This window comes from Sminthopsis crassicaudata, chromosome 4 (assembly GCF_048593235.1).
Source record: "Sminthopsis crassicaudata isolate SCR6 chromosome 4, ASM4859323v1, whole genome shotgun sequence".
NCBI lineage: Eukaryota > Metazoa > Chordata > Mammalia > Dasyuromorphia > Dasyuridae > Sminthopsis > Sminthopsis crassicaudata.
Window position 1 is genome coordinate 172,387,969 of NC_133620.1, and position 26,958 is coordinate 172,414,926.

The 26,958-nt window shown below is 33.5% G+C and overlaps 1 protein-coding gene across 2 annotated transcripts in view; it reads right to left on the minus strand.

Annotated features, from left to right (window-relative positions):
- The window catches only part of RSPO3 (R-spondin 3), a 103,181-nt gene that overhangs the window by 52,026 nt on the left and 24,197 nt on the right, over positions 1-26,958 (minus strand). For both annotated transcript variants that reach the window (XM_074309904.1, XM_074309905.1), the window contains exons 2-3: positions 6,287-6,478; positions 2,570-2,716 (exon numbers count right to left, since the gene is read on the minus strand). In XM_074309904.1, coding sequence (XP_074166005.1) covers positions 2,570-2,716; positions 6,287-6,478 — 339 coding nt within the window. The remainder of the gene's footprint in view (positions 1-2,569; positions 2,717-6,286; positions 6,479-26,958) is intronic.

Here is a 26,958-nt window from a genome sequence, read left to right on the forward strand (position 1 = left end):
AGATATTGATACTCTAAGATAAATTTAAACAAACCATAAAATTAAACTAGGCTAAATATAAAGTCAGGATTTAAGTTTTAAAATAAAAGAATCAATTACTGAAGTAAGGAATGGAAGGAAAATCTGGCTAAAGGAAAGAGATGAATTGAGTGAAAACTGGTAACCCAAACATCTCTGTTAGAAAGGAAACTCAAGGAGGGAAAAGGGATAGAAAGGAGGCTGCATATAATTAATAGCTAATTAATAGCAAATAGCTAAGAGATTTTTAAATCTTGATTTAAAATTTATAAAGTGCTATGCAACAGGAAAGTTTCTACAGGCAAAGAAAATAAAGGTTCTAGAAGGATTGGGATGTTATTAGCTTTCTCTCTGAAATAGCAGAGTCTAAGCCCCAGTGGAATATACTTTCTCTTCTTTCCCTTTCTCAGAAAACTGACTACTGCACCATATTGATCAGATCATATTGATCCCTCTACCAAGGTAACTCATCTTGATCCTCACAGCAATCATGTAAGGTAGATATAATTATTATCTTCATTTTATAGATGAGAAAATTGAGCCTTACTAAATGATTTGCCCATAGAAATACAACTAGTAAATGTCTGAGGCAGGAATTGTTTTTTTTTTTTTTTTACAATTCCAATGTTTAATTCACTATGCCATCTAGCTGCCTTATGAGAATGGTTTAGATGTGATGGTGAGTGAAATGATGGAAGGAAGTAGAACAGGAGAAATGATGCATCTGTGGCACTTTTAAAAGCTTCTCACAGATCTTCCTTTCACAGGATTCAGAAAAAAATTTTGTATGGAATTAGAGCAATAAATTATTTGGATATTGTGTTTCACTTCTATCTGGCGTTATCTATCTGAATTATATTACCTGACTTTACTCCCTAAAGAAGGGTTTTGAGTTGATAGTATCAGATACAATAGAACATTAAATAGTCCCTTTTGGAATGAAAGTATTTAATATTTTATTATTGTTATTTAATATTTAGAGCAGAAAGTTAAAGAAGGAAGACAAATGTTTATTGAGGAAGAAAGAACAATGCTAACAGATGACCTTCTCCAACAAAGGAACTCTCCAAAGGGTCTCCCTTTTTCATGTACAGAAAAAAAAAAAAAAAAAAAAAAAAAAAAAAAAAAAAAAAACTAGAAAAAAGTTACTAAGTTCCAGGATTTAAAGGCAATTTTTGCTATCTTTACCACTTTTGGGAAATTGTTCATTAATCTCCAGAAGTAACAAAGAAAAGCATTTACTTTCCTGTGTATCTTTCTCCTATTTCTAGTTCTTTTTGTATCGTTTTTCTAGAAAAAAAATTAGATGTAAGCTACTTTTAACCATAATGAAACAGATGACTTTGAGATTCTTGTTTTACAGCAGATCCTTAACTTATCTCAAACATTTCATCTATCTTATCTTATTCCAAATATTTTTAAATGGAAACTCCTTAACAAATTCAAAAGAATTTTTAAAAAAGGTACATTATTTCTATTGCCTCTTGCATTTAAAAATAGAGTGAATCAGCAATGTGGGAACCCTAGTGCAGAGTCCTGGAGACTATCATGGACTGGATCAGGATGATGCTTATGTGCGTATGTCAATAACATCTCAGCATCAAAAGTTCTTAGAGGTTTTGCCCAAAGAATCTTAAGATTTAATATGCCCTTTTCCCATTTGGGTTCCCATCTGCGCCCTAAGTGTCCACCAAACTTATGGCAGTAGTAGCTGCACATCCATTTAAAGGAGGAAAAAAAAGGCCTGACAGCAATCCCTTATTTAGATAAACAGCTTGTTCAAGGACCTTCCTTCTGGGTAGCTCAGCCTGTAATTAATCAGATAGTGGAATTGTTTTATTCTGTCAAAGTGAGTAAATCTCAAAGCCTCCTTTTTTTAAATCAACAACCTGTGTGACTTGGGGGTTTCACAAAGCAGTTTGAGAGTAGGATCATGAACTATGTCAATTCTAGATTAATAGTCTCTGATTGATTTCCCCAGGGCATGTGCCCTAAATAATCTTGATTATTCTCCTTGGTTGGTTCTGGCCACTTCTTGGTCCAATACAGAATCCATACTTCTCTTAGCCCCAAGAAGTGACCAACAGCTGAATCACAGAACAGTTTTGGTCCTGTGATGGAATTAGCTCTAACTTTTTTTTGTTGTTGTTATGGTTGTCAAATTTTTGAACTGTATAAAAGGAAAAGAAAGATATCTTGGATAATCCAAGTTAAATATATGTCAGGAATAAGTATTATAAAAAGGAATGCAACATGATGTTAGCATGATTTTCAAGAAGATAAATACATATAAATTAATCCACATATTACAGAGTCTCTTAATGTTACCTCATGTTCAAATACACTCTGCAGTTGGAATATGGGGGAAAAATTTGTTCATAAAAGAGGATGAAAGGAGAACAATTGGAATTTTACCAAGAATTATATCCATCTATCTATCCTTTCTCTTTCTTTGTTTGTACTAAGACTTGGAAATCCTTCTTGACAACAGATCCTTTGGCATAATAGATTCTTACTAATTTCTAAGAATGAACTCAGAGATTCTCCTCACCAATACTGGTGCACTCCATGGTGTGATTGTTGGCTTCCAACCCTTCAGGGCAGGTGTCAAGGCACTTTCCAAGGTGTAAATAAAATCCATTTTTACACTTTGTGCAAAAATTTTTGTTGAAGCAGGTATCACAGTCAGCTTTGCATTCTGAAATAAAAGATAAAACAAAACATATTAAGCTTTTATTATCCTCACTGGATTATTATAAGTCCAATTTGCATTGTAAAAACTGAAGCTATATGTAAACAATAAACCAAGAATTTTGAGAGATAAACAATTTTGACCAGGATTAATGATTGATTTCTATATGATTAAAAAGTCTTGTCATATAGTTTATGTATATCTGTCTTTAAGGCAGCACTTCAAACTTATAAATTTGTTCAAATATCTTTTTTTTTTGGAGGTAAGTTTTAGACATTGTTGTTTAATTGGCAAAGAAATCAGGAGACATAGCTACCTGTGATATATTTTTTGAAGTTGGTTAAAATGATTTAACAGATACTCATAGGTTTAGAGCTGGAAGTGATCTTATTTAGTACAAACTCTTAATTTTGCAATTAGAGAAACTGAGGAACAGAGACTTAAATGACCTAGAACTCAAACCCAGAGACTCTGTCTTTAAATCCAGCACATTTTTGCACTATGCTATTACACTAAAGACACATAGAATTGAGTAAAAGCAGATGAGGAATGGAGAAGAGATGAGATAATGCACCTTCCTCCCTTCTTTGCTAAGGTGGTAGATCTTTGGATATTGATAGACTACACTGATATAGTGGTTAGTTTTGTGGAACTGCTTTTCTTTTTCTTTTCTTTTCTTTTCTTTTTTTTTTTTTCATAATTTGCTACAAGAGAGAGATTGATTGAAAAGGAATGGGAAATAGATATATTGAGAAACGAAGGTGATATAAAAAGTTATCAATAATGTTTAAAGGAAAAAATGGGAACCTTGATATGATGGTATTCTTGAAGTTGTGAAATAAGAAAGTGTCTTATGTAAAAATGACACAGTGAGGTCCCTATAGCAGTTCTATGTATAAAAAACCAAACAATAATAATAGCTTTCTTTTAAGTATGATTCACACAAAAATTTTGTGAGTTATGGAGTTGTTTTTTAGTTCTTTTTTGGTGCTTGTGCATTTTGATCTAAATCTATGATTTCATCATCGTATGGAGCTCTGAGTGAGGAAACTACCCTTATTGATGCAAATAAGCAATTTTATGTAATTCTGAATCTTAGAAAGTTGCCTAGAACACTAAAAAAATCAAATTAATTGCACATGTTACTCCAGCTTGTATGTGTCAGAAGGAGGAGTTGGAACTGACTTCTGGGCTGCTCTCTATCTAAGCCACTCTAGCTATTCATTGATATTTTACTTACAAGCAAACTGAGTCTTAGAAAAATTAAATGACAAGCCAAAAGGTACACAGATGGGTTCAAGATTTTCTGCTCTGGGGCAGCTAGGTGACCCAGTGGATAGATTACTAGTTCTGAAGTCAGGAGGACTTGAGTTCAAATTTGATCTCAGATTTAACTTTTCCTATCTGTGTGGCCCTGGACAAGTCATTTAACCCCAATTGCCTCAGCAAGGAAAAAAAAAGAGAGAGAAAAAAATATTTTCTGCTTTAGCATCCCACCTTTCTGAATTTCAATTTGTTTTTAGTAGTGTTATAACAGATATCAATATTTCATATTTGTAATCTATTAACCTATAATTCTATTTATTTGGCTAAAATTTACATATTGATATTTTATATTTAATAAGAGTAGGAGCAAGTACATAATAAATCATTTCTCCAACATTACAAATTAATGCATTTTAACATACATATATCTTAGTGCTTATTTCATTGTGCTTATGTTAACAAAAAACTCAGCCACATTTTTGTGAAGATGCCAGTAGACATAAATGTATGCATATAATTATTTTTATCTTTAGAACTCAAAAGAGCTCAATTTAGGCATGCACCTTTCCAGGGAAATTTATGGTTCAATAAAAAAGAAAAGTTGCTGAGTTATCTATGTATTTCATATACTCATCAAATGGAGAGTTGAAAATATATACTTGTAAACATTACCCCTCTCCAAACTCTTTCTTCCTAAGTATCTCAATTTGTCATTATAGAAATTAAACTAAACCAAACTTGAAATAAATCTATTTTTAAGCTAAAAAATAAAAAAGGAATGTGACTTATTTCATATTTGTGGTATGTTAATTCATTTTAGCATTCTTTTACTTTTTTTTTTTTTTTTTTGCTTTCAAAGGGAACAAAATATTTCATGTTAGAAAACTGTGTCCAGTTACTCCAGTATTTCAAGGGATCTATGGTCTACCTTTTTAGTTTATTTCACCATATGTTTTATTATTTTAGAAGAACTTAACATTTAGAAGAAAAAGGTTAATTCTAGATATAAAAAAGAAGTGATGTGGAATCGTGGAAAATAATTGATTTGAAATTGAGATGATTTAATTCCCTCTTCTGACACATTATTATCTGACTCTGGAAAAGTCACTTAACCTTTATTTTCTAGGCACTTAAGATTTAGAATCACTGATAGTCATTCTATATTAGCAGAAGGATTTTCCTCACCTAAAAGTTCCTTATACTGTTCAACTTACCCATCTAGACTTCTATATCCCTCATCTCCTGAAAATATTTCATGATTAGTATTCAGAGATGATATTTTTTGGAAGCATTTTTGGTCTGAAAATTTCCCAGGAATGGGCACTCTAAAAATCTTTCCAACAAGCAGATCAGGATCAGACTAGAAATATATTCTCTCATGTGGATGGATTCCTAGATCAAATTGAGAGATGGGGAATAACAATATGGAGAAATGTGATGAAATTCTGATTGTAAAAAGGATTGTTGTTTTTGACAAAGATTTCAGGGCTGGCATTGACTAAAAGTTGGATCTAATAGTTCTTATTTATGTTCAAACTAGTTATATTTTACTAATCCAAATAACTTAATTTATTTTTATGGGTATCTCTCAATTACTATTGTAAATGGCAATAATGAATTTGGTGGGTTAGAGTTTTTGTTAATAGATGTGGTTGGGTAAGAAGTGAAGCATATTCCATTCTCTGAGAAAGAGAAATCTGAATTAGATAATAAGTAGGGAATTTATTCTGAAATAACTTGACATTTGTCAATCATTTACTTGTTGGTCCACATACCATTACTCTAAAGAAAAATCTGTCTGCTTTAGGGTTTGAGACTAGTAGGAGAAAGAATAGAACAGAATGACCAGAATAACATTTTATTGTCTAGAAACAAAACTTCCAATTACTTTATTGTAAATTCCTTTTGGAGTAAAAACAAACAGACAAGAAAATGAACATGATTCTTTAATTCTTTTAAAATGTGGTGAGTTTTAGTGATAAAGGAAAACTAGAACAGATGAGTCGAGGCTCAGGGCACTTTAGACTCAATTCAAAGAGAAATAACCATAGACTCAGATCAATTTTGCTTTACTATGTATATATTATTTTTAAAAATGACATGTTTATGTAAGTAAGCAATGAAAAAAATCCTATAAATGAATGCTCATTGAATTGGGTCGGATTCCCTGCCTAAAGGGAACGTGCAAATGGAGCTTGGTCTAATTCTCAGAGAAACACTATTATTTATATCATGCTAATGCCAAAAGTGTGTTAGAGGATCTGCCAATTTGACAAAGTCCCTGAGGTGAAATGAACCGGAGGCACTTACTTGTACATTTATTTATATCTGGAGATCGTGTTCCATAGTATCCACTTGGACATGAAGAGAGACACACTCCAATCTGCTTCATGCCATTCCTCTCCAGGACAAAAAATAGCCGGGGCTTACATGACAAACATCCATTGTAATCCGAACATGTTGCACAGCCTCCTTGGCAGCCTTGGCTGACGTTAGGATGCACTGAGGAAATAGATTTAGAAAAACAAAAACAACCCTTGAGCCAGGGATAGGTACAGAATTAATACCTTAGGAAAGTACCTAAGTATCTAAATTGTATTTTATATGCTCTGAAATTAGGAAGGGACTTTTGGGGTACAGTTCTTTTGCTTTGCCATTTCTTAAAATCTCTCATCTTCTTCAAGGATTGGCTCAAATGCTTCTCCCACATGAGACTATTGTTTATCATCCCAGTGTCTAGTTCTGTTCCACCACAGAAAATACATAATTACTTTGTGTGTACACACACACACACACACAAATATATGTAAATATGTGTATGCATATACATACACACATACACACATACATATATATATATATATGCATATTCCTTGGACTTGCCCCTATTATATCTATGTTTTATATTTATTTTTCTGTGTACATGTTGTATACTCTCTGGAAGGAAGTATGCTGTTTTGAGAGAGTGGCTAATTTTTATCTTTGTACACCAGGCACCTAGTATAGTGCTCTGTACATAGTGGGTGCTTAGTGTTTACCAAATTAGTTAATTTTTATGACTGTGTTTTTAATGCATAAAACTGCTTTCAAACAGTTTCAAACCCATCTTTAACCTGTATCTAGCTTGTATGAATGTCAAATTGCAGGTAACTATTTAAACAGAATGCATAACAATTTTGAGATTGCCCTTGGGGTATTAGTATCCTGAAAAAAAATTGTAACATGAATTATTTCCATAGTTTTGTGTCTATTTTCATAGTCAATTGTGTGTGTGTGTGTGTGTGTGTGTGTGTGTGTGTGTGTGTGGTGTGTTTAAGCATGGGCCTTATTTTTGTTTATAATTTATGTGGCAGATTATAAGTACCATCATAATTCCAGTCATTCAGGATTCGCAAGATCAATGGGCAGGAGCTTTAATTCTTCATTCTCATTAGCCTACATATGCATTTTTCATTTCTATACTATAATATTTCTTACTTAGGTCCCCTTCTCTCCACTTAATAGCCCTCACTGTAGTTCAGACCCTCATCATTTCTCACCTGGTCTTCTCATTGATCTAATATATTAGTCTCTCAAATCTCTAAACTATTCTTTCTAACAGTGTTGTTAAAACACTGCCTGGGAGTTTATACAATCTGCAGCACTCTAGACTATTGCTGAAATCAGCTTATAAAATGCAATTGAGAAATATTTAACAAACTAAAAATACAACAAAACATAAACAACATTAATTTTTGATTTTCTAAGTCAGTATGTGTCCAGTGGGATCCTTATATATGGTTTAGTGATCTCTATTTCTATTTGATTTGACACCCCTATTCTACACCTTTGCCAAAGTGATTTTCTTTCCTTTTTAAAAATTTCTTTCACTTTTTAAAACATCAATAAATTTTTTCTGAGTTCTAAATTCTCTCCCTTTCTCTCAACTCTAACCCGTTGAGAAGGCAAGCAACAATATGTGTGAAATCATGAAAAACAGGTTTCTATATTAATCATGTTACAAAATAAAAAAAGCAAGAAAATTAAGGAAATAAAAAATTATGCTTGAATTGACATCCTGAGTTCATCTGTTCTCTCTGGAGATGGATAATACTTTTCATCATGAATTATACGATTTCCCAGGCATCCCTTTAATTTCCTATTCTTTGCCCCCACAAAAGAGCTATTATACATATTTTCATATATATGGATTCAAAGTGGTTTTCTTAAAGTGCATGTCTCCCCTTCCCTTTCTCTGGGCAATAATCCCAGTAGGCCCCTGTCATCTGTAGAATCAAATATAAATTTCTGTTTGACATTTAGAACTTTTTACAACTTCGCTCTATCTAAAGATTTGCCAGTCTTTTTATCCATTTTTTTTTTTTTTTTTAACACCCATTCTTACTCCTCAATCATCCCACTCTAGGATCACGTTATACTGACTCTGGATATTCCTCGCACATAATGACCTATCTCTCATATGTGTCTTACCGTGGCTCCTGGAATACTTTCCTTCCTTATAGGCACACCTGGAATTCCTATTTTCTTTCAAGACTTCTCAAGTGCTTCCCTTTGCCAGAAGAGATTTTCTAATGCCTTTAATTGCTAATGTTCTCCTAACACCTCCACCTCCCATTACCTTAAATCTGCTCTGTATGTGACCATTTATACTTATAAATGTTTACTGTCCTTCTCTTCCCCCATCCCTTCACCCCTCACCTCCATATATTATGCTATTTACTTGAGGATAAGAGTTTTTACTTTTGTCTTACTATTGTGTTATTTCTCTCTGTCCTTGTCACAGTGTCTAGCAAATCATAAATATATTTGTTAATAAACTGATTGAAGAATTTGTTTTAAATTTCTTAAGCTTAATCAATGAAGTCTACAGGATTTTAGGTTTAGTATAGGCAATAAATTCTGATCATATTTCCTAATTGAAAGGAATCACAGGCCACATATTTAATCTCTTTCAATTACAACCTGCAATTGAAAATAAAATGAGGCATTCATCTTCCTATTTTTCCAACCTAGAGCCTAAGTAAGTTTATAATAATCTATATTGAATTGTACAGATGAGTGTATTTAGTTGCTTTTCCTTTTTATACCATGTCTTCCCATCCCCTCAAGTGAAAGTTATGCAACTAAGAAGGTTTAGTCAGTTCCCTCAAAAGAGAAAGGCAAAATTTATTCCAGACTATCCAGAAGACTAAAATGCTGATATTAGTTCCCAGGTGAAAGATGCTTATTAGCCATCTTAAACAAGTATACTTTTAGTTATATACTTTTAGTTATATTAATTTAGACTGTTACGTCTATTTGACATCTTTAACATTTTCAGATTTTTCCTACACTATTAACTTGATGTTGATCATTGTCTATAATGTTTATATATATGGTGTGTGTATATGGGATTGAGTGGGGAGGGTGGGGGTGAGGAATAGAAGGTCGAATTTAAAAATTATTTCCTGCCTCTGTTATCTTTTATTATCTTAAGTGACTTCTTTACCCTAATGTTGTATCAATTAAAATATAATGCTAATTCTTGTCACACTCTTGCCTGGGATTCCCAAGGAAAAATTCATCTTTGTAAAGAAGAGGTTTTGTGTATAGTTTAGTCAGTTGTAGAACTCCTACCCAGGAGCTGAGCTATATTGTTTACCAGGCCTATTATATATATATATATATATAATCAATCCCAGACCATGCTTCATATCTCATCTAGTCAATCACTATTGCTCTGCCACAATCAATATACATCCTTTTCCAAGTTCTTGCTCTAAGCACAATAATCAAATCAATACAATTATTCTTTCCAAAACAGGGATGCTATTGATTCTATGCATTAATTCATCAAAATCTTCTGACTTCCCAGATGAAAACTGCCTTCTTTGGTCTGTAGTCCCCTGTATATATCTTCCCTATTAGAATATAAAATTCTTGAGGGTAGCAATAGTCTCACTACTTCTATTCCCCATAGTGGCTGACACATAAGTGGTGTTTTTTTTTTTAATTCATTCATCCACTTAGTCATTCATTTGAATCTATTATAATTTTAGCCTTGCAGATTGATAGAAGTAGAAGGAACTTAAGTTCTTTGGTCCAAAAAACTTTTTTTCCCTTTCACAGACAAGGATATTAAAACTTAGTAAGATGAAGCAATATATACATATAAAAATCTATTAATGCATTTAATGATAAATACCTACAGGGCTTATGATTCCATTACAATAGGGTACTTTCTCTACTAGTTGTGACTTTGTAGATGTACATAGAGGTCAAATGATTTGCCCCGAATCACACAGCTAATAAATGTTGAAACATAATTTGAACTCAAATCTTTCTGATTTTAACCCCAACCAATATCACCATTACATTTATTTGCCTCCATTAATGATAGATAAACCATTCTATTATACTACCACCAAAATCTTACTCTGCTGACTTACTACAGAATTGAAGATGGCTGGGTGACACAGTAAATAGAATTTTGGTCCTGGAGTCAAGAAAACTTGAGTTTAAATGCAGTTGTGTGACTTTATAAAGAACAAATTCCTCAGGTGCAAAATGGGATATAAATAATAATAATAATAGCATCTACCTCCCAGAATTATTGTGAAGATCAAATGAGATAAAGCACTTCACATAGTGTCTGACACAGAGTAAATGTATATAAACAATGGTTATGATGATGATGATGATTGTTATTGTTGTTGTTGAAGTTAATATGAGTACAGTGAGAGGTCGGGAAGGCTTTACCATTCTGGAAAATTTTGAGCATAGGCCTGCTCAACATTATACTGGGACATGGCTGCTTCTAAGGGTCAATGTTATCTCAATCAATAAATCAATCAATAGATAGACATTGTGCTAAGTGCTAGGACATAAAAAGAGGCAAAAGGCAGCCCTATTCTGAATGAGCTTACAATCTAATGAGGAGACAAAATGCAAACAAATATATACAAAGCAAGTTATATACAGAATAAAAAGTAATTAACAGAGAGAAGGTAATAGAATTAAAAGAAATTGGGAAAGGTCTCCTCTAAAAGATAGAATTTTAGTTGGGACTTAAAGGAGGCCAAGGAACTTAAGAGTGTTAAGCTGAAGACAGAGAGCATTCCAAGAATGGAGAAATAGCCAGATAAAATGCCCAGAGCCAAGAGATCTTGCTCTTAGAACAGACAGAAGGGGAGTGTCACTGGATTAAAGAGTACATGACAGGGAGTAAATAAGAAGACTAGGAAAGCAGGAGAAGGTTAGGTTATGAGGGGATTTGAAAATCAAACAAAGCATTTTGTATTTGATTCTGGAGTTATCAAGGTTTATTCAGGGTGTGTTTGTGGGGGAATGGGAAGGTGTGGGTGTTAGAAACAGACTGAGACAGACAGAGGCAGAGAGAGAGAGAGAGACAGAGAGATAGAGAGACAGAGACACAAGGAGAGAGACAGAGGAAAAGAAACATGGCTGTATTTGTGCTTTAGGAAAATCACTTTGGTGGCCTAATGGAAGATGAATTAGAGTGGGGAGAAACTTGAAATAAGCTGATTTACTAACAGTGGGTTATTATTGTAATAATCCAAGTGATGAGGTGATAATAACCTGTACTAGGGTGGTGGCAGTATGAAAGGAGAGAAGAAAGCATATACAAAGGAAGGGAACATATTCCAGAGACGTTAAAAAGGTGAAATTAATAGACTTTGGCAATAGCTTAGAGATGAAGAATTAGAAACAAAGAACAGTTGAGGGTAACATTTTGATTATGAGGCTAAGGGAGTGGGGAAAATATAATCTTTCATAGTAATAGAATATCTAATATAAAGAGATTTTTCCCCATTACAATCTTATATTGATATTATTGGCAATGGTTTCAATGGCAGATTTGTGAACTCATGTCTGAACACTTCCCCTTATTAGAACTGTCTTTTCAAATAATTCTGGTGACTTAAGGAGCCTTTTACCATTTTACCATGGAGACAAATCCTGCTAGACTTACTGAGAAATAGAAGCAATGAGACTGAGCAGTGTGATCACAAGGGAGCATGGTTTAGATGTAGAGAGGTCATTCGGTTGACCAGCATCCTCTGCTTGGAGAAAAAACCCTGAAAAAGCCACAAGAACCACAAGCAGCTCATTCTCATTCCAAGAAGTTTTGTAAATAAACTGAGGAAATCTTTTTTTTTTTTTTTTTTTTTTTTTAGTCTCAGACAGGATAAAGGGGAAAAAAGGAAGTCTTTTTCCTGTACATAAATTCACAGAATTTTGGAACTGAAAATACCTTGGAAATTATCTAGTATAATATAGCAAGCATCTAGGTGATAAGGTAGACAGAGCACTGTTTAGACATTTAAGAAAATTGGAAGTGAATATTGCTTGTCAAGTAGTAGGATTATTTTTCATGACAGGATCACAAATTTAAAGACTTCAGAGAAACCAAAGAGGAAGCTCACAACATGCATATGGTACATTAGGAAGATAACTAAAGTGGGACTTAGAACCCCTGAGTTCTGGTCCCAGCTCTGTTGCTAGCCAGCTGTGTTAAGATGGGCAAGATGTTTATCCTCTCTGATTCTCATTATCCAAAGCAAGGGAGGTCAATGATTTAATGGAATCTCAGATTTGGAAGGGACCCTACAGATGAAGTCCAACTCATAACTGAATAATAACTCCCCTATAATAAACCTGACAAGCAATTCTCCAGACTTAACTTTATGACACCCCTTTCCCCTGGAAAGGGGAACCACAACTTCTTAAAGGAGCCTATTCTACTTTGGGATACCTCCAATTGTTAGAAATTTTATCCCTATTCAAAATTTGCTTTGCCTCTTTTCAGCTTCTGTGTATTATTTCTAGATTCATCCTCTGAAGCGAAGAAGTCTGCCCCTTCACCTTCATGATATTTCTTGGGGTAGTTGAATACAGAAATCATATCTCTCATCACACAAATCCCTTTTGGCTAAACATCTCATTTAATCAATTTAATCAATTAAAATTCCTTTAATCAATCCTTAAGTGGCATTAAATCTAGGTTCAGGCTGTTGTCCCTTTCTAGATACTCTTCAGCTTAATAGAGTTCTCCTTAAAATGCCATGCCTAGAAAAAAAAATCCTGCCTGGCCAGTACCCTATAGAGAGACTGTCACCTCTCTAGTACTTTCCTAATAAAATCACTAGCATTTATGATTACCATTTCATAGCATTGATATTTTAATTTTGAAGTTTGTTAAGACTCCCTGATGCTTTCTAGATAAACTTCTGTAAACCTATTCCTTCCCCACATTGCACTTGTGAAACTTGTTTTTTTAACCCAACTGTCCCATCTAGGTTTCTGATTCCATATGATTTTAAACCAGAATCCAACCTCTTCATATCCAGAAGTCTGGCTGCTAAAAAAGCATCTGGAATTCTTAAAATACAATTGTGATATTAAATATCTCAAAAGAATTTCCAGTTATAACAATTGAACTATAGTATTATCAGACTTATTAATATTCATGAATTCACATGTATAGTATTTAAAAACAATTATTTTCCATGACATTTCTTTAATTTTTTTATAATTATAAGTTAGAAAATTTGTTCATAATATCAACAAACAAAACTCATTGAAGATATAAACTCATTGTACATCTTCTAACTCCATTTTGCCTTAACGTTCAGCTTATGGAAATAGAAGTATGTGTAAATTACATATTTGTCTGGACCTGTGACTCTAGCAATGTAGAGAATTTACAATAAAGAAACTTCTTCTACCTATTCATATCAGCAACTGTTCTGCAACTTAAAGTCCTAAAGAATATCCTGAATCACTGAAAGTTAAATGGATTAACCAGAAATATAGGATCATTATGTGTCAGAAGCAGGACTTGAAGCCAGGTCTTCTTGATCCCAACATCCATTTTCTAGAATGAGTTCATCATCATTCTACATTTAGATAGAGATATGTAAGTATACATACATACAATATTCACACACATACATATGTGCTTATATAATATATATATTTATATATATGTATATAACACACACATATATGAACATAAAACAGTTATACCTAGGGCAGGTAGGTGGCATAATAAATAGAACTCTGGGGCTGGAATCAGGAAGATTCTTCTTCCTGAGTTCAAATCTGGCTTCAGACGCATATAAGCTTTGCAATTCTGGACAAGTCACTTACCCTTACTTGTCTCAGTTTCATCATCTGTAAAATGAGCTGGAGAAGGAAATAGCAAATCATTCCAATATATCTGCTAAGAGAACCCCAAATGGGGTCATAAACAGTTGGATATGACTGAAATAACTGAACAATAATATGCACATATACACATACAAAAGTGTATATTTCAACAATTTCATATTCTCAGTATTATGAGTATCTCCTACACTGGTGAACACTGCAGCCATCTATGATTTCACATCCTGCATAATTTATCTGTCTTCTTCCACAAGTTTTCCACAAAAGATCTATTCAAAATTTCTCTCACATGAACATGTTTTTATTTATAAACATAGATAAGTATATTATTGATATAAACCATGACCTAAAAGTCAGGATGACCTGCATTAAAATCCTACCTCTCACAATAAGTTCTCTAAATCATAATTTTGATTCAAATGAAAAGGAAAGGCAGCTCTAGAGGAGAAGTGGCATAATACACAAGATACATAAAAATCTGGTTTTAAAGTCCATAAAATATGGGTTCAAGTTCTGCCTATGAGACTCTGGTCAAGTCACTTAGGCTCTTAGACCACTAACTACCCTTTAAGGCTATAATTTGCAGAGAAGGTGATGTTCTACAATGATAGATTTTCTTTTATCAGGAAATTCCTTATATTAATTAAATCAGAGATTTAGTCCTAGTCCTTTTGTCCTTGCACATATTCTCTCATATATAGTTCCACATAATCATCCTGCCTAGTTTCTCCCAAGTTGTTCCTATTAGTGGGGAAATGATTTTTAAAATAAAAAAAAACATGGAAATATATGGGAAACTAGTAATTTACTAAATCTCAAAAAAATGTATTCTAGGATTTTTTTTAATAGGGCATTGCAATGTATGGTTGAAAAAATGATTATTGCTGGTAAAATGATGGGATTCTTATTAATCTAGAATTGTTTATATGTAGTGACAACCCAGAAGCAGGGGAACTGACTGAATGACCTTCCTAGGTCATTTTTTACATTACACTTTTATGAGCTCTTGGTTTTATGATCTTAGAGATCATAGTTGTGTATCCTACTGATTGTTCATTTGCAAGCTGTACAAGGATTACTTAGATTAGGCTTAATATTACACAACTAGACATTCTAAATTTCCCACACTTTCCTTTGAGGTCAGACTTTCTGCTTTATTTTATTTTATTTTTTAAAATCAGAAACCACAGGAAACAGCTGGCCCAAATGATTTCTGAAGGCCCTTTGCTCTAAAATGCTATGGCTCCTCAATACTTTCCAGCCCTATGATTTTGTCTACATGAAAATATCCACCCCTACCCCACCCCTAACACAGAGTGCCAACACAGTACAACTTTGTAGGATTTGTTTGAGAACCACTGAAGCTAAATAATTAATCACTTTATAAACCTACTTGGTGATGGATCTCACCAAATTAAAGTAGACTGGTTATGAAATGGCAGATATTCCACCTATCAACCCATACATAAAGATTTTATATTTTGATAGGATCTGTTATAACGTGCATTCTACTGGCATAGTTTTCAAGAACCACCATCATGACATAATGGGCAAATAGAGGACGAATTTAGCGAGGTTGTTCTATGAGAGAAAATAATTCTGGTTTCTCTTTCTGTCTTCCCATTATAACAGCACTAATATTGTACTTGTATTTGTATAGTTACTTAACTTATAAGAATACATTTCTTTACAGAATCATAGCTTCTGAGAGTTGTGAATATCATCAGAAACTCAGTTAGTTTGTACAATGGATAGAATACCAGACTTGGAGTCAGGAAGATCTGAGTTCAAATCTGACCCCAATTGTAAGTTGTATGACCCTGAACAAGTCATTCAAACCCTGTTTATCTTGCCTCATGGAGAAAAGTCAATGAGATTACATAGAATCAGACATGACAATGACTGAGCAACAACTACAACAAAGGTCCTCAGAAGCCATTCAAGTCCTAGTCATACCTGAAGAAGAAAATCCTTTATAATATGCCCAAGTGATTGTCCAAGCTTTTCTCAAAGATCTCCAGTGAGGACCAACCCACAACCTCTCAAGACAGTGTATTCTACTTTGGGACAGTTCTAATAGAAAGAAATCGTTTCCTTGCCTTGGGGATAAATCTTTACCTTCCATCCATTTCTCCTATTACTGACTTGTAAGATCAAAGAGTAAGAAGTTAATCTCTTTTTCACATGATAGCCTATATATCCAAGATCTCAAGTATCAGAATCATCCTAAATTTTCTCAGCTCCAGTCTAGTTCCTTCAATTGATTCTTCCATGGCACGCTCTCCAATCCCTCACAATTCTAGCTACCTTTCTCTGGAGGTTTTTAAACTTATCCACAATCTTTCTACATTGTGGTACCTAGATTTACCCTTCATATGTCATCTAAAAAGAGGGCAGCAGGGTTTTTACTTCCCTGTGATCATGGACACTATACATTTCTCAAAGCAGACTAAGAATGTGCTTTTCAACTGCATTATCACACTGTAGCCTCATCTTGAACTTGCAAGCCACTAATATTCTGGGATCTTTTTCTGAAGAAATTCAGAAACATCCATCTGTCTTACTATCTCCTTTCCCAGCTACCAAAATGGTGAGTTCTGCAGTGAATATATTTCTGGGCCTAGCATCGGGAAGATGTGAGTTCAAATCGGGATCCAGGATGATAATACCGGGCAAGTCAATTAACTTTTGTTTATATCAGTTTCCATAAAAATAAAATGGATATTTTAATAATAATAGCACCTATCATCCAGGTTGTCGTGAGTGGTGTAAAAGTTCAATGAGCCACCTTGGTAGATAATGGGCCCCCTTTCATTAAAGGATGTATGGCTATTTGATAAATGTGTATCTTCTCCACATATATGTCATGGTAACATATACATAAATGTATGATCATATGACAGAGAATGGATGCATACTTGTGGAAAGATTTCTAAGAAATGGAAAGTTTATCCTGTCAGGATGAGGTGTTTTTTTTTTTCTTCCTTGAGAAAGTTCTAAAGAATACAGAAGTATATTCTAAAGTAGGAATAACTTGGTTGTGAGTAATGATTTGTTATCTGGAAATGAGATTTTTTTTTTCTTTCAAAGCACTCTTCTCTATGACTGTATTTCATTTTATCTTCACAGCAACCCTGAAAGGTAGGCAATAATAGCACATGATGTTATCCTCATTTTATAGATGGAGAAAACACAGAGAAATAAAGAAGTTATATAATCAATCTATTCCTTAAGCAAGGATTAGAATCCATATCTCTTTTCTTTTAAAAAATAGTATTTTACTTTTCCAAATTACATGCAATGATAGTTTTTAATATTTACCTTTGCAAAACCTTGTGTTCCAAATTTTTCTCCCTTTCTCCCTTCCCCCAACTCAGCAAGCAATCTGATATAGGTTAAGTATATGCATTTATTCTAAACATATTTCCATATTTGTCATAATGCTCAAGAAAAATCAGATCAAAATGAAAAAAAAAAACAAAAAACAAACAACTACAAAAAAGTAAAAATACTATGCTTTGATCCTTATTCAGTCTCACTTGTTCTCTTTCTGGATATTTTTTTGCATTTTCCATCAAAGTCTTATTAGAGTTGCCTTAAATCACCTTATTTTTGAACATAGTCAAATCCATCACAGTTGATCATCATATAATCTTATTACTGTGTACAATGTTCTCTTGGTTCTTCTCTGGATGCTTTACTCAGCATCAATTCATGTAAATCCAGGAAATCTGGAAATTTTTTTCTGAATTCTGAATGGAATTTTTCTGAAATCAGCCTACTTTCCTTATAAAACAATAATTATAAAAAAACAATATAAAACAATAATATTACATCCATGTACCATAACTTATTCAGCCATTCCACAATTGATGGGCACCTACTCCATTCCTCGACACTATAAAAAGGACTGCTGCAAACATTTTTGCACATGTGGGTTCTGTTCCCTCTTTTATGATCTCTTTGGAATACAGACTCAGTAGTGACACTGCTGGATCAAAGGATTTACACAGTTTTATACTTCTTTGGACATAGTTCCAAATTGCTCTCCAGAATGGTTGGATCCATTCATAACTCCACCAACAATGCATTAGTGTCCCAGATTTCCTTCATCCTTGCCAATATTTATCATTATCTTTTCCAGGTCTTTTTTCATATAAGCAAACCATGGATCAATAGTAGAGAAAGAAGTAATGAGGGAAAAAGAAGGAACATCTCACAAATCTTTAAGTTGTATTTTAGATTTGGCTTTATTTCATATGACTTGGGCCAATTTGAGCAAATCACAGCTCCTCAGTACCTCACTTTCCTCATCTAAAAAAAAGGTGGGGAGAATTCTGGGAAGATAGTGGATTAGGTCAATACATTTCAAACTCTCTAAATTTCCTCCACAAATAGAATAAACTTGTGCCTCAGGGTGAACATAGACTGGTAAAAATCAAGAAGATTTGGGGTAGGACAGGAGTGAAGAAAGAACCCAGGCTGGAGATTAATCAGTGTGAAGTGCAAACACCTCCAGGCTAGAAACACCTAGTGGGGACCCCTGGGATGATCTGGGTTTGGCTGGAGCCTCAACAGGAACCATAGAAACTTTCATTGCTGAAACACCAAATAGCCTGGGAAATCCAGGGTCTGAGTCCAGGAAGACTGAAGGAACCTTGGCTGATTAGGAACACCAGGCCCAGCTATGCTGCAGAGATGTGCCCTTGAGTGAGAAGGAACCAGCGATATCTGGTGACTGCAAAAGCAAGAATGGTGCTGACTGTGAGCTCTTACAGAAGGGTGGAGCTCTTGGTTTGGGGTTCTAGACCAAAGGACAGAGAGGAGCTTACACAAATAGTTCTTTTTAAAAAAAATAATGAACAGGCAAAGAAGAAAGAATCCAACCATAGAAACTTACTATGGGAATAGGGAAAACTGGAATTCATCTTCAGAGGAGGACAGTGAAGCAAAAAAAAAATCCATTTAACATTACTTCTTGAGGTAGAAGAAGCTTTTTTTTTTTTTTATTTCACTGCTCTCCTCTGAAGATGAATCCCAGTCTTTCCTGTTCCCATATTAAGTTTTCATACTTGCCACATTCCTGTCCTACTGCTAACTTCTGTTGCTGTTCTCAGAGAATATCTTACAGAGTGTAGAAACAATGTAATAGATTCACAAGATCAGTCCTTTTTTTGTATCAGTATTTTCTTCCTATTTGTATGTGCCTTTTTATATATCAATAAGAAGAAGGGAATAAGCAATTATAAAGCACTTACCAAGTGCCAGGTATTGTGCTAAGTGGTGGTTTACAAATATTATCTCAGTTGATTCTCACAACCCTGTTTGGTTATTATACTCATTTTATAGGTAAGGGCGCTGAGGCATACACAGGACTACACAGCTAGCAAGTGCCTGAGGTTGTAGTTGAACTCAGATTCCTGATTCCAGTCCCAATACTCTATTCACTGCAGTTGTTTCATATCATTAGCTTATCTTTTATACTTTAAGTAGGCTATACATATGAAATTGAAAATAGTTATTACATTATCTAAGAAGCAATGAATCAAATTGTGAAATTTGATAAATATTTCTTTGAAATCAGGTATATATGTAACAATTGCATGTCAGTTTATAAATATTTGATAGTGGAATTATACCTAAATGACACATGATACAATAATATTCAATTGTAGTCATCAGTGATTTAAAATGACACTTCGAAAATGTTCATGTGTAGTTTACATTTTGTTCTCTACTTGGTTTGAAATAAAGTAATGTCACTGGTTTTAATAATGGTTTATCATAATCCAATTCTATTGTAATTTAAGATTCCTTTGTTTTAAAAGTAGTTTTTTTTTTAACTTTAGTTTTTCAACTTTTTTAACTTTGTTTTTTTGAGCTTTTTTTAAAACTTAGTATGGTATGATAGAGGCTTAAAGTTAGAAGATACTTTTCCAGCTCCTTTAGAATGTCTAGCATTGCTCCAATTTAAACTTTAAAACACTTTAAAGTACAAATCTCACATTAAATGTGTAAGCTACTTTTCAGTCTCTTTTAGGTTATGTGTCACATATTCAAAATAATGTTGGAGTTCAGAGGTCCTCTTTTTTGCTTCTGTGAGTTCTGAACTTGTCCAAAAGCTAGATAAGGGGTCTACATTTCAGAAGCAAAACTGACTCTGGCCAAGGTTAGGCAAGTAGACAGAAAGAATGTCATAGAAAGTTTGGCCCAAACTCATGTAAGACTTTTGCATCAGCTATAAGATTTGTTCATCAGATTGCATCAACTCTCAAATCTCTAAGGTACCAGTTCATACTAAAGAGGTATAATTTTCTAAATGCTATCTTAGTCCTGTGGTTCTCAAAGTATGTTTCAGGTGCTACTAGAGCTCAGTAATGGTTCTGCAGGTGGTCTGTGGGCTAGTTTCTTATAGTATTAATGCTTTTAATGATGTCTATTCTTTAGATTTTGGCAATTATTAAAATTGACATATGCTTTAATAAAAACCAAATAATACCTAATTGACATCTTACCCAAATATCCTAGACTCATAGATTCTTTAATAGCTTTGTTGTATTCATTTAGGTGAAGGATTTGTGTGTATATCATAATCACAGGGGTGGGGACTATATCTTTGCCTCACTGAAACAGACCAAAAAAGATTTAAGAATCACTGTCTGGCAGACGTAAGGAGTATTTTATTCCATGACTGGTTTGGTAGTCTACCATTATTCTGTGGTAGAACATGTTGTTTTAAATGAGAAAATTTTTTGAGAACTTGGAACATTTTTTCTTACTGAATAATAATTTGCTGAAGGGAGTCTAATATTTTTATTCTATCAATACTTTAAAATGAAACCACAGCAGTCAAACAGATTTAACATTAACCAGCAATTAGATGGGTATTCCACTAAAATCAAACTCAGCAGATCATAGTAGCTACAGTATTCTTATAATCTCAGATATGACAAACATTTGACTACTAATCTTTTGTTGGATCAGTGGGGAGCTGTGCTTTGTCTGGCCATGGGGCAGAACCAGGCCTAGAAATGAGCAGCCAAATAAGGGATAAGCTTCTTGATACTTAGATGCCCTGTGGAGATCATGCATTTTATTCTACATCAATGACTGCAGGGAGAAAAGAATAGTATAGATATCTTCATTCACTTATCCAAGTGTAAATGTATGAGTTTTAGAATAGACCAAATATCTTATACTTTATGTATGTATTCTTTGCTTGATTATCATATTCAAACATTTCAAAGAGCAAACCCATTTGAGATTCTATTCTTTCAAGAAAACAAGAAAATGTGTAAAATATATTCTGTTTAATGAAGATCATTTCTTTGAAATCCTGCTCTACTCTTTCCAGCTGCTAACAGTAGTTTAAGACTGTCTGAGCTAGGAAAGGTAGCAAGTATTTTTAAAAGTTTTTCATTTGACACTTTGTCAAGGAAGCTGCTTAGGACATGAGGATTTATTTGCAAGACCATAAAGGGGAGAAGAAAGGGAAAAATGTGGTTATATGTGATTTCCTTATATTTTACTGAATATTTAAATCTAAATAATTGAGGGATAATTTGTTGCTTTATTTACTTAAATAAATCAAAATAAATTTGGAATGGAATAAATCAAAATAAATTAGGTCTCTCAGACAGTGATTCTTATACTTTTCCAGTTTATTTTAGTGGTGCAAGAGATGTAATCTCCCTCCCTATGATCATGACACACACCCACACACACACACAAATTTCTTACTTGAAAAAAAAACCCAATGGAATTGAATTGAAGAATCTATGAGGCTATGGTATTTTGATGAGATATTGAATACTTGAGGTTTTTAAAAATTAAATGTATTTATTTGGTGTTATTGCTCTGAATAGCAACTATGCTTTTCTATGTTGTAACTTTTTCTCTGTATCTTCAGGATTTTGTTCAAAATGAATTAAAAACTTTTTTTCAATAGAATCAAGATTCATAAGAATTTTTTAATGATATGTCAATGGTTTTTTTTAACATCTCATTGCTTTTGCTATGACATTATAACAATATTATACAACAATTAAAAAGCTAGGAGTCATGGGGTAATGATTTTAACTTATTTGTGATGAGTGATTGACATGAGGTAGGCTGCATATCCTATATTGTTGTCAAAGATTCCCTTTCTTCAAGTAGTCATTCTCCCAAGGAGAGATGAAAAGAGGATAGCTTGGTTGGGAAATGGATAAAGTACACATAAATTTTGAAAAGAGAGTCTGGCCTTCTTGATGACTTAGTGGGTGGTATTAAAAGCATTCTGCATGAGCCTTATTCTAATAGTGCTCAAATAATAGCTGGATTAATTACGTGCATTCACATGACTCAGAAAAGTTCCTTTTAAAGGCAGATGATTACAAATCACCACAGAGTTGTTTTTTGCATTCATAAGGTTATTTATGATTCAAAAACTACCAATGTCACAGACATTTTCTTTCACTGAAAATAATTTTCCATAATGGCATTATAAACAAACATCCATCTTTATGTTACACGAGATTTTTTTTTTTTTTTTTTTTTTTTTTTTTTGCGAATATCATTTTCTTGTTGCACAATAAACATTAGAATCCGAAGGTACATGCAACCTGGGCAGACAGATATTAGTGCTAACAATTTTCATTCCCCTCCCAGTGTTTCTTCTCTGGGTGCAGCTACCTCTGTCCATCATTGATCAACTGGAAGTGAGTTGGATCTTCTTTATGTTGAAGATTTCCACTTCCATCAGAATACATCCCCATATAGTATTGTTGTTGAAGTGTACAGTGATCTTCTGGTTCTGCTCATTTCACTCAGCATCAGTTGATTTAAGTCTCTCCAGGCCTCTCTATATTCCTCCTGCTGGTCATTTCTTACCGAGCAATAATATTCCATAACCTTCATATACCACAATTTACCCAACCATTCTCCAACTGATGGACATCCATTCATCCTCCAGTTTCTAGCTACAACAAAAAGAGCTGCCACAAACATTTTGGCACATATATGTCTCTTTCCGCTCTTTAGTATTTCTTTGGGATATAATCCCAGTAGTAGCGCTGCTGGGTCAAAGGGTATACACAGTTTGATAACTTTTTGGGCATAATTCCAGATTGCTCTCCAGAATGGCTGGATTCTTTCACAACTCCACCAGCAATGTATTAGTGTCCCAGTTTCCCCACATCCCCTCCAACATTTGTCATTATTTGTTCCTGTCATCTTAGCCAATCTGACAGGTGTGTAGTGGTATCTCAGAGTGGTCTTAATTTGCATTTCTCTGATCAGTAGTGATTTGGAACACTCTTTCATGTGAGTGGATATAGTTTCAATTTCTTCCTCTGAGAATTGTCTGTTCATATCCTTTGACCATTTATCAATTGGAGAATGGTTCGGTTTCTTATAAATTAGGGTCAGTTCTCTATATATTTTGGAAATGAGACCTTTGTCAGAACCTTTGTTTTTAAAAATATTTTCCCAATTTGTTAATTCCCTTCTAATCTTGTTTGCATTAGTATTATTTGTACAGAAACTTTTTAGTTTGATGTAATCAAAATCTTCTATTTTGTGATCAATAATGATCTCTAGTTCTCCTCTGGTCATAAATTCCTTCCTCCTCCACAAGTCTGAGAGGTAGATTATCCTCTGTTCCTCTAATCTATTTATTATCTCCCTCTTTATGCCTAAATCATGGACCCATTTTGATCTTATCTTGGTATATGGTGTTAAGTGTGGATCCATATCTAATTTCTGCCATACTAATTTCCAGTTTTCCCAACAGTTTTTTCCGAATAATGAATTTTTATCCCTAATGTTGGAATCTTTGGGTTTGTCAAAGATTAGATTGCTATAGATGTACCCTTTTTTGTCCTTTGTATCTAATCTGTTCCACTGATCTACCGGTCTATTTCGTAGCCAATACCAAATGGTTTTGGTGACTGCTGCTATATAATATAGCTTTAGATCAGGTACACTTAGACCACCTTCCTCTGAGTTTTTTTTCATTAGTTCCCTTGCAATTCTTGACCTTTTATTCTTCCATATGAATTTTGTTGTTATTTTTTCTAGGTCATTAAAATAGTTTCTTGGGAGTCTGATTGGTATAGCACTAAATAAATAGATTAGTTTGGGGAGTATTGTCATCTTTATTATATTCGCTCGGCCTATCCAAGAGCACTGAATGTCTTTCCAATTATTTAAATCTGATTTTATTTTTGTGGCAAGTGTTTTGTAATTTTTCTCATATAATTCCTGACTTTTCTTTGGTAGATGGATTCCCAAATATTTTATACTATCAACATTTGTTTGGAATGGAATTTCTCTTTGTATCTCTTGCTGTTGCATTTTGTTAGTGATATATAAAAATGCCGAGGATTTATGTGGATTTATTTTGTATCCTGCCACTTTGCTGAAATTTTGAATTATTTCTAGTAGCTTTTTAGCAGAGTCTTTGGGGTTCTCTAAGTATACCATCATGTCATCTGCAAAAAGTGATAGTTTGATTTCCTCATTTCCTACTCTAATTCCTTGAATCTCTTTCTCGGCTCTTATTGCCGAGGCTAGCGTTTCTAGTACTATATTGAATAGTAATGGTGATAGTGGGCAACCTTGTTTCACTCCTGATCTTACTGGGAAAGGTTGCAGTTTATTTCTATTGCATATTATGCTTACTGATGGTCTTAAATATATACTCCTGATTATTCTAAGGAATAATCCATTTATTCCTATACTCTCAAGAGTTTTTAGTAGGAATGGATGTTGGATTTTGTCAAATGCTTTTTCTGCATCTATTGAGATGATCATATGGTTCTTATTAATTTGATTATTAATATGGTCAATTATATTAATAGTTTTCCTAATATTAAACCAGCCCTGCATTCCTGGAATAAATCCTACTTGATCATAGTGTATTATCTTGGAGATGATTTTCTGAAGTCTTTTTGCTAATATCTTATTTAAGATTTTAGCATCAATATTCATTAAGGAGATTGGTCTATAATTTTCTTTCTCAGTTTTCGATCTACCAGGTTTAGGTATCAGTACCATGTCTGTGTCATAAAAGGAGTTTGGTAGGACTCCTTCATCCCCTATTTTTTCAAATAATTTATATAACATTGGGGCTAATTGTTCTTTAAATGTTTGGTAGAATTCACATGTGAATCCATCTGGCCCTGGGGATTTTTTCCTGGGGAGTTGATTAATAGCTTGTTCTATTTCTTTTTCTGAAATGGGACTATTTAAGCAATTTATCTCCTCCTCTGTTAATCTAGGGAGCCTATATTTTTGGAGAAAGTCATCCATTTCACTTAAGTTATCAAATTTATTGGCATAAAGTTGGGCAAAGTAACTCCTTATTATTTCTCTAATTTCCTCTTCATTGGTGGAAAGATCCCCCTTTTCATTTGTAAGACTATCAATTTGATTTTCCTCTTTCTTTTTTTTGATCAAATTTACCAAAGGTTTATCTATTTTATTGGCTTTTTCATAAAACCAACTCTTGGTTTTATTTATTAATTCAATAGTTTTTTTACTTTCAATTTTATTGATTTCTCCTTTTAATTTTTGTATTTCGAGTTTAATTTTTGGTTGGGGGTTTATAATTTGGTCTTTTTCTAGCCTTTTAAGTTGTAAGCCCAATTCGTTAATCTTCTCTTTCTCAATTTTCTTCAAAGTTACACGAGATTTTAATGTGTCATATCTGACTGCAGAAACTTCAGTGAAACAGATTGCACTTATAGTTATGCCCCAGTTAAAAAAAAAGTCAAAACAAAACATCATTTGAGAAAACATAAAGGGACATATAAATATTGAATTGTGATTTTTTAAAATGTTTCTTGAATTTCTAAAATTCTTTAATTCCATGAACTTATTATCTATGGCCTACTATCCCTCCTATTAGGCTGCTATCCACCATGTCTGATTTCCCTAGTGGTTACTGACTTCTTTATTTTCTTAGAATTTATATTGTATATATTTTGTATTTACTTATTTCTATAAATGTTGTATGTGCTTCTCTTTCCCATCCCAGTAGATGTTAACTTCTTGGATAGTAAGAATTTTTTTTTTAATATTTGTATCACTAGGGCTTATATTCCATGATGCTTGTCACATGTTAGCCACTTAATGAAACCTAGATGAGTTAAACCATTTAAAGGAGGCTATACCGAATAGTGAAAGACCTCAAGATATGTAGCCAGGTGAAGAGAAGATTTGAAGCAGGACATGTTATCAGACTGTAAGTATTTAAAGAACTGTCTAGCAAAGAAGGAATTAGACTTGTTCTGTTTAATTTTAGAAAATAAAATGAGGAGCAATAGTTGGAAGTCTGAGACAGGCAGAGTTAAGTTTGTTGTGAGGAAAAGCTTCTTGACAGAAGTATCTAAAAATATAATGAGCTGTGTCAAGGGATAGGGACCCATCCCTGATTGAAGACCTTTCAGGGATGCTATAGAAGATTAAGTGAGAGATGTTTCTCTTTTACCTTGGAATATGCAATCTTAATCTTAATGAAAGGCTATCAAATTGCTTCGATCTGGAACATATATTCAATTTCTTACTGCCATTATTCAACTAAAATTTCCATACTCTATTCTCAGCTAGAAGCTAGTCTTCATTATTGGTAGATAATGTTTATTGTTATTTAGGGTAATTATTGCTAGGGAGTAGAAACAATAAGAAAAAAAATAAAATTTTCATTTGCTGCCCCTTGCTTTGCATATCCTCACTCTGCTATGGTTCCATAAAGAAAGTTTATCTGTTCCTACAAGTTCTGGTTTGGTCCATATATTCAATATTTTTCTTCCCTCAGATATAGTAATGAG